Here is an 8,968-nt window from a genome sequence, read left to right as displayed (position 1 = left end):
GTCTGAGCAGGCGGGGGGGGAGCGGAGGAGCCGAAACCACCGCGCAGAACCCAGACTCCTCGTCACTGACCCGGCCAAGGTAAGCGAGAGGGCCCGCTGGAGCCGGTCCTCCGGGCGGGTGGGGGTGCGGAGCTCCAGAGGAGGCGGCTCCGGGGCTCCGGGCGGCTCGGCCCGCGGAGAGCAGCCGAGGAGAGGAGCCCGGGAGCGGGCAGCCGCGGCTCGGTGGCAGGGGCGTGTCCGCCATCTTGTGAGAGAAGTGGCGCCGAAACAGCAGCTGCGAGCGGCCGCGAGATGGCCGAGAAACGACCGTTGAAGCCCGGGAGCGGAGGACCGGTGGACCGGGGGACCGGGACCGGAGGACCCGCTCCGGTCCTCCGGTCCTCCGCTCCCGGTCCTCAGCACCGCGGACCGGAGCTGAGGACCGGGAGCGGGGTCGAGCCGAGCGCGGGCTCCCGACGAGCAGCCGCAGCCTTTTGTCCCCCCCCCCCTGTTTGTACCAGACTGACACGCGCATGCGTGTAATCATGGCGCTCGTGTCCGCGTTCCAGCGTCAACACGAGGAAACACGAAATGTCTTATTAACGCATCGGTCATGTAAACAAACCGAATCCAAACAAGCGCTGGTTCGTCTCTTTAGCGCCACACTCAGGCGGCCTGGTGAACTGCTGCTCCGCTTCCCTCCGTCACGTTAAACAGCGGTTACCGTAAAGCAACACGTCACATGACGTCACAGACCAGGGAGAATATCACTCACTTATTTATAAACTTTATTATTCATCTTTTCAACAACAACAGCTTCACGAGTTAATGTTCGTGCTGAAAGGACAGTGAATTAAAATGAATGTGAGGGGGAGACGAGAGGGGGGAGACAGGTGAGAGAGAGAGAGACTGGAGAGGGGGGGAGACAGGTGAGAGAGAGACAGGTGAGAGAGAGAGACTGGAGAGGGGGGGAGACAGGTGAGAGGGAGAGAGACAGGTGAGAGGGGGGGGGGGAGACAGGTGAGACAGGAGAGAGAGAGAGACTGGAGAGGGGGGGAGACAGGTGAGAGAGAGAGACTGGTTAGTCAGACAGGAGAGAGAGAGAGACTGGAGTGGGGGGGAGACAGGTGAGAGAGAGAGACAGGTCAGTCAGACAGGAGAGAGAGAGAGAATGGAGTCATCATTTGATCACGTGTCATGTGCCTCCCAGTGTCACATGTATTATCATTTATTGGTGACATCACTGTCACATGACATCGACCAGTGACATCAGAGTGTTTCACCTGTGTTTTATTTTGAAAGAGTCTCTTCCTGTCGAGACAGGTTGATGTCATTCTGACGAGCAGCTGAGATGTCCAATGACAGCCAGGCATCAGTGAAGGGGGAGGCAACCATAATTCTGTCTCCCTCTGGCTCCACCTCCTCAGAGGGACCGCCCCTGTCTCCGTCCACAACGTCCAAACCACCTGAGCTGCCAGGTACACCTGTCTGTCTGCATCATCTGTCTGTCTGCGTCCCCTGTCTGCCTGTGTCCCCTGTCTGTCTGTGTCCCCTGTCTGTCTGTGTCACCTGTCTGTCTGTGTCCCCTTTCTGTCTGTGTCACCTGTCTGTCTGTGTCCCCTTTCTGTCTGTGTCACCTGTCTGTCTGCATCATCTGTCTGTCTGAGTCCCCTTTCTGTCTGTGTCACCTGTCTGTCTGCATCATCTGTCTGTCTGAGTCCCCTGTCTGTCTGTGTCACCTGTCTGTCTGTGTCCCCTGTTTGTCTGCCTCACCTGTCTGTCTGCCTCACCTGTCTGTCTGTGTCACCTGTCTGTCTGCGTCACCTGTCTGTCTGCGTCCCCTGTCTGTCTGTGTCCCCTGTCTGTCTGTGTCCCCTGTCTGTCTGTGTCACCTGTCTGTCTGTGTCCCCTTTCTGTCTGTGTCCCCTTTCTGTCTGTGTCACCTGTCTGTCTGTGTCACCTGTCTGTCTGTGTCACCTGTCTGTCAGCGTCACCTGTCTGTCAGCGTCACCTGTCTGTCTGTGTCACCTGTCTGTCAGTGTCACCTGTCTGTCTGTGTCCCCTGTCTGTCAGCGTCACCTGTCTGTCTGTGTCCCCTGTCTGTCTGTGTCACCTGTCTGTCTGTGTCCCCTGTTTGTCTGCCTCACCTGTCTGTCTGTGTCACCTGTCTGTCTGCGTCACCTGTCTGTCTGCGTCCCCTGTCTGTCTGTGTCACCTGTCTGTGTGTGTCACCTGTCTGTCTCTCAGATGAGCTGGTCCAAGCTGGATGGTCTAAGTGTTGGTCTCTCACTCTCTGACCTGTCTCTCTCTCTCTCTGACCTGTCTGTCTCTCAGATGAGCTGGTCCAGGCTGGATGGTCTAAGTGTTGGTCTCTCTCTCTCTCTCTCTCTGACCTGTCTCTCTCTCTCTCTGACCTGTCTGTCTCTCAGATAAGCTGGTCCAGGCTGGATGGTCTAAGTGTTGGTCTCTCTCTCTCTCTGACCTGTCTCTCTCTCTCTCTGACCTGTCTGTCTCTCAGATGAGCTGGTCCAAGCTGGATGGTCTAAGTGTTGGTCTCTCTCTCTCTCTGACCTGTCTCTATCTCTCTCTCTGACCTGTCTGTCTCTCAGATGAGCTGGTCCAGGCTGGATGGTCTAAGTGTTGGTCTCTCACTCTCTGACCTGTCTGTCTCTCAGATGAGCTGGTCCAAGCTGGATGGTCTAAGTGTTGGTCTCTCTCTCTCTCTGACCTGTCTCTCTCTCTCTCTCTGACCTGTCTGTCTCTCAGATGAGCTGGTCCAGGCTGGATGGTCTAAGTGTTGGTCTCTCACTCTCTGACCTGTCTCTCTCTCTGACCTGTCTGTCTCTCAGATGAGCTGGTCCAGGCTGGATGGTCTTGGTCTCTCTCTCTCTCTGACCTGTCTCTCTCTCTCTCTCTGACCTGTCTGTCTCTCAGATGAGCTGGTCCAGGCTGGATGGTCTAAGTGTTGGTCTCTCACTCTCTGACCTGTCTCTCTCTCTCTCTGACCTGTCTGTCTCTCAGATGAGCTGGTCCAGGCTGGATGGTCTAAGTGTTGGTCTCTCACTCTCTGACCTGTCTCTCTCTCTCTCTGACCTGTCTGTCTCTCAGATGAGCTGGTCCAAGCTGGATGGTCTAAGTGTTGGTCTCTCACTCTCTGACCTGTCTCTCTCTCTCTCTCTGACCTGTCTGTCTCTCAGATGAGCTGGTCCAGGCTGGATGGTCTAAGTGTTGGTCTCTCACTCTCTGACCTGTCTCTCTCTCTCTCTGACCTGTCTGTCTCTCAGATGAGCTGGTCCAGGCTGGATGGTCTAAGTGTTGGTCTAGGAGGGAGAACCGACCCTATTATTTTAACCGGTTCACCAATCAGAGCCTGTGGGAGGTGCCGGTGCTCGGTCAGCATGACGTCATTGTGAGTAAAGTTTGCTTGTCATCTGACATCATTTCCTGTCTCCACACAATAATGATTTGATTCTCTAGATTATATTTATATATGAACTGACCGTAGTACACACCTGTTTGTCTGCAGTCCGATCCTTTAGGTCTGAATGCAGCTCCAGCAGAAGCTGGGGACAGTAACCATGGTAATGGTCAGAGGAAGAGGAGGAGCTCTGAGGAGCAGGGGGCGGGGCCCAACAGCGTGAAACGAGCTAAGGTAAGAACAGTAAAGGTGGAGGACAACGTCCCTTCACTGAGACGTTAGCAGCAGGTGATTGTCCTCGTGGTCTGAACTGTCGCCCTGTGAACGGGTCTCAGTCTGCAGTGGATGATGGGAAACTGTGTCGTCTGTTTCCAGGTGGAGCCCACCACGCCCATCTCTCCCAGCACCCCCGGGCTCAAACCCTGGAGCTCCGCCCCTGAGGACAAACCGGCCCAATCAGCTACACCTGCAACTCAGAGTCTTGCCCCCGCCCCCTACAGACCAGCCGTGTGAGTGCTGACGCCGCACCACTTTCTTTTTGCATCTCTTGACATCCTGTGGATTTACTTGAACATTGTTGTCGTCTTCAGGATCTACTGGGATCTGGACATCCAAACCAACGCTGTGATCAGAGAGCACCCCTCGGCCAATCACCTGCCGCCTCATCCTGAGATCGAGCTGCAGCGAGCTCAGCTGGTCACCAAGCTGAGACAACACTACCACGAGCTGTGTCACCAGAGAGAAGGTAGAGACAAACTGACGTCTGGCCCGGGTGTAGATGGTGTCTGGTCAGGTGGTGTTCCACATGTGAAGCAGCAGCAGGAGGTCATACGGGTCGGCCTCGTGTCCGGATTAACTGACTCATTCAGAACCGTTCAGTCTGAAATCAGCTTTAGTTTCACATGAGCAGCGAGTTCACTGAGGTTGAGTAGCACTCCACACAGCTGATTCAAGAGTGAACATGTGTCTGTCTCACTCTCTCTCTCCCGCTGTCTCTTCAGGTATTGATCCTCCTCGCGAGTCGTTTAATCGTTGGCTCCTGGAGAGGAAAACCATTGACAAAGGTCATGACCCTTTACTGCCGAGTGACTGTGACCCCATCATCTCCCCGTCCATGTTCAGAGAGGTCATGAACGACATCCCCATCAGGTACCTGCCTGCCTGCCTGTCTGTCTGTCTGTCTGTTTTTCTCTCCACCTGTCTCACCTCCTGCCTGTCTCACTTTTCAGGTTGTCTCGTATTAAGTACAAAGAGGAAGCTCGCAAGCTGCTGTTCAAATACGCTGAAGCTGCCAAGAAGATGATCGACTCTAGGTAGGTCCCGATATGAGGTCATCAACTGAAAGGTGGGTTGGTGTTGAGGGAGCTGTGACGTGTGACCTCTGACCTGTCCAGGAATGCGAGTCCAGAGAGCAGGAAGGTGGTGAAGTGGAACGCTGAAGACACCATGAGCTGGCTGCGTCGAGATCACTCCGCCAGCAAAGAGGACTACATGGTAACACTTGACCTAGGCTGTTTTCACTGCCGGCTGACCTTTGAACTCCTTTGAATTTACTCTGTCAACCTTTATCAAGATGTTTCATAAGAGCAGCCCAGGTCAAAGTTGAGTATTTTTGAGCTGATGACCGTGTGTGTGTGTGTGTGTGTGTGTGTGTGTGTGTGTGTGTGTGTGTGTGTGTGTAGGATCGTCTGGAACACCTGAGGCAGCAGTGTGGTCCTCACGTCACCGCCGTCGCCAAAGACTCCGTGGAAGGAATTTGCTCTAAGATCTATCAGCTGTCTGCAGAGTACAGCCGCCGCCTGAGACACATACACCTGACTCTGCTGCAGGAGCCCCCTACAGGTACACACACACACACACACACACACACACACACACACACACACACACACACACACACACACAGTTTGGTCTTGTGCTGTGTTACTTATACATGTTGGTTTGTGTGTTTTCAGAGGCGTGTGCGTCCCCTCAGCAGTCGCGGCTCGTCTACTGTTACCCTGTGCGTCTGGCAATGGCCTCGCCGCCGCTCCCCCGGGTGGAACTGCACTTTGAAAACGACGTGGCGTGTTTGCGTTTCAGGGGAGAGATGGTCAAGGTCAACAGAGGTCACTTCAGCAAACTGGTCAGTGCCACTGCTATTACCAGGACTTCCTGCAAATGTTTAACATGAAAAGTCCTCCAGGAAGTTTTAATGTGAAACATGTGAAGTCAATTTCACTGCTCACCAGCAGAGGGCGACACTAACCTGGAAACATCTGTCTCTCTGTGGCTCTGTGGTTACCATGGTTACAGGAGCTGTTGTACAGGTACAGCTGTATTGACGATCCTCGCTTTGAGAGGTTTCTGTCCAGAGTCTGGTGCCTCCTGAAGAGATACCAGGTCAGCTGACTCTCTGTCAACCAATCCGCTTTGAGTTCCTGTCAGCTGCCAGCGGGTGTCAGAGCTCATTGGTTAACAAGGTGTGTTTGTGTGTCCAGGAGATGTTTGGCAGCGGTGCTAATGAGGGGACAGGCCTGCAGGGGGCACTGCCGGTGGCAGTGTTTGAAGCCTTGCACCGACAGTTTGGTGTTTCCTTCGAGTGCTTCGCCTCGCCGCTCAACTGCTACTTCAAACAGTTCTCCTCGGCTTTCCCCGATATTGACGGCTTCTTTGGATCTAGAGGGTGAGACGGAGATCTGTGAGCTGTGGGACCGCGGGGGGGGGGGTTTGTCGACACAGTGTGAGTAACTGAGCGTGTGTTTTCAGGCCCTTCCTGTCCTTCTCTCCAGTCAGTGGCTCGTTTGAAGCCAACCCTCCGTTCTGTGAAGAGATGATGGAAGCAATGGTGACCCACTTCGAGGTCAGTGTAGCATCCTGGTCTGTACTGGTCTGTACTGGTCTGTACTGGTCCTGAATGTGCTGCTGACTGATGGTCTGTCTCCATCAGGGCCTTCTGGATCAGTCCTCGGAGCCTCTGTCCTTCATCGTCTTTGTTCCTGAGTGGCGTGACCCCGTGACCCCGGCTCTGACTCGCATGGAAGGAAGTCGATTCCTCCGTCATCAGCTGAGTGTCCCGGCCTACGAGCACGAGTATCGATCCGGGGGTCAGCACATCTGCAATAGGTACTCCTACTACACTATGTGTACTAATACTACACTGATACAACACTGCACTGATACTAGACGTTGTGCATTAAGTTTACACTGATACTATATTGTGTGTACTAAGTTTACACTGATACTACACTTTGTGTACTAAGTCTACAGTGATACTACACTTTGTGTACCAAGTCTACACTGATACTACACTTTGTGTACTCAGTCTACACTGATACTACACTATGTGTACTAAGTTTACACTGATACTATACTGTGTGTACTAAGTTCACACTGATACTACACTGTTTGTACTAAGTTTACACTGATACTACACTTTGTGTACTAAGTCTACACTGATACTACACTTTGTGTACTAAGTTTACACTGATACTACACTTTGTGTACTAAGTCTACACTGATACTACACTTTGTGTACTAAGTTTACACTGATACTACACTTTGTGTACTAAGTCTACACTGATACTACACTTTGTGTACTAAGTCTACACTGATACTTCACTGTTTGTACTAAGTTTACACTGATACTACACTTTGTGTACTAAGTCTACACTGATACTACACTTTGTGTACTAAGTCTACACTGATACTACACTTTGTGTACTAAGTCTACACTGATACTACACTGTGTATACTAAGTCTACACTGATACTACACTTTGTGTACTAAGTCTACACTGATACTATACTGTGTATACTAAGTCTACACTGATACTTCACTGTTTGTACTAAGTTTACACTGATACTACACTTTGTGTACTAAGTCTACACTGATACTACACTTTGTGTACTAAGTTTACACTGATACTACATGGTTTTGTAAATCCTACACAGTACTACATTAATACTCCACTCCTTGTGTTGTCAGGGACGAGATGTCCTACAGGGCGGTCCACGGTACTGCGGTTCTCTTCCTTCAGAATAACGCAGGTTTTGTGAAGTGGGCTCCGACTCCAGAGCGTCTGGCGGAGCTGACGAAGGCGTACCGCCCCTCCTCCGCTCGCCCCTCCTCCCTGTCTTCTCCTGGCCCTGCCAACGTTGCTCCAGGAGACAAAGACTCCACCCCCAAGGCCTCTGATAGGACGCAGAGCAGTGTGATGTCACCAGGGAGCCATGACAACAACAACAACAACAACAACAACGACAACAGCAGCAGCAGTAGCAGCAGTAGTCCTCAGGACAAGATGGCTGCCGTGTAGAGGGGCGGGGCTTGTAGTGTAGTGTAGTCCTGGCCCCTCTCCTTGTTGTTTGTTCAGATTGTCCCTCACCAGCACCTGTAGCTCACCCTCAGCTTCTCTCAACATACCCATCATGCAGTTCTGTGGCGGCTGCCAGCCGGGGGCAAAGAGCCACGCCCATACCTTAACCTTTAATTGTACCGTTGACCCACCATCATCCCTGTGGTCTGTTTCATCCCTGTCCACTCCAGCTGTTCTGATTGGTCGAGGCTGATATCACAGAATCTGGAGCTTTGGGCTCCAGTCGGGACATGGTGCCGTAGGAAGGCAACCAATGAGAGCAGAGTTCGATTAGTGAGCAGCGACGTGTTTGAACTCCAGCAGAAAAACCTCTTCATTCACCTGTGATGTCATCTGTGTTGTCACTTCTCCTCTGGGCCAGAGGACTTCTCATTGGTCCCCTCACCGACTGGGCTTGGTGATTGGTTGACAAGGCAGCTATCGTTTCTATTGGACAGAATCCAGCAGCGTCCCACTTCAGGCCCTGCCTCCTCGTGATCTTCTTGCCAATCAGTGCCAGGGTGCATTGTGGGAGACTGAGTATTCAGCTGGCAGGAGCAACCAGAGTGAGGTCGTACTAGCTGGCAGAAGGAGGCGGAGTCAGAACTGGGATTCGGCTGGTCGGTGAGGGCGCTGAGAGACGGACGCTACCTTCCTGCCTCGTCAGAGGTCCCACCACTTCCTGAGGGAGTGTGGGACAGCTCCTCTGATTGGCTGATGGGCGGTCCGATCCGACGTCTGTCACCGTGTAGATACTGTACAGTGAAACTGTTTATGTTCTTTTCCTTGTCTGTTTTTTTTAATTTAATTTAAGGTTTTTTAAAGAGATTAACTGTTTCCTGTTTGACAAAGTTCTGATCCAAAGTGAAGAAGAAAAAGTTTGTGTGTAAAAGGAAACGTGTTTGAGCGACGGCTACGCTGAACAGTGACGCCCACGTCAAACAGGAAATGCTTCCGCATATTTTTATATACGTCTTTTTGTCCTTGGTGCATGAATCTTTGGACTCCGAATGACGCTTGATCCTGAATGTTTCCTCCCAGTCTCTGACGGCGCGGTCCTCTAAGCTAAGCTGACTGAGAAGCTAGGCTAACGTTGGACTGTGGACATCATAATGATGAAAACAAACTGGAGACATTTTCTTGTAACTAATGAATTAATTGGATCAAAAATATTAACGCTCTTGTAATTTTGAGATAAAATCCTGTGACGAACTTTGACACGTGTGATGTTTCTC

At 52.0% G+C, this 8,968-nt stretch overlaps 1 protein-coding gene across 1 annotated transcript; it reads left to right on the top strand.

Annotated features, from left to right (window-relative positions):
• pcif1 (phosphorylated CTD interacting factor 1) lies at positions 1-8,951 on the top strand. Its single transcript, XM_061069886.1, has 16 exons — positions 1-79; positions 1,303-1,457; positions 3,264-3,388; positions 3,506-3,631; positions 3,773-3,906; positions 3,988-4,142; positions 4,399-4,546; positions 4,627-4,710; positions 4,792-4,891; positions 5,080-5,239; positions 5,353-5,522; positions 5,693-5,779; positions 5,878-6,062; positions 6,146-6,239; positions 6,327-6,502; positions 7,364-8,951. Exons 2-16 carry the CDS (start codon positions 1,331-1,333, stop codon positions 7,692-7,694), a joined length of 2,202 nt encoding a protein of 733 aa, XP_060925869.1. The 5' UTR covers positions 1-79; positions 1,303-1,330; the 3' UTR covers positions 7,695-8,951.
• Positions 8,952-8,968: the final 17 nt, after the last annotated feature.

This window comes from Limanda limanda, chromosome 4 (assembly GCF_963576545.1).
Source record: "Limanda limanda chromosome 4, fLimLim1.1, whole genome shotgun sequence".
NCBI lineage: Eukaryota > Metazoa > Chordata > Actinopteri > Pleuronectiformes > Pleuronectidae > Limanda > Limanda limanda.
Note: the sequence above shows the minus strand (reverse complement) of the source record. Positions and strands in the feature narration are given on the sequence as shown.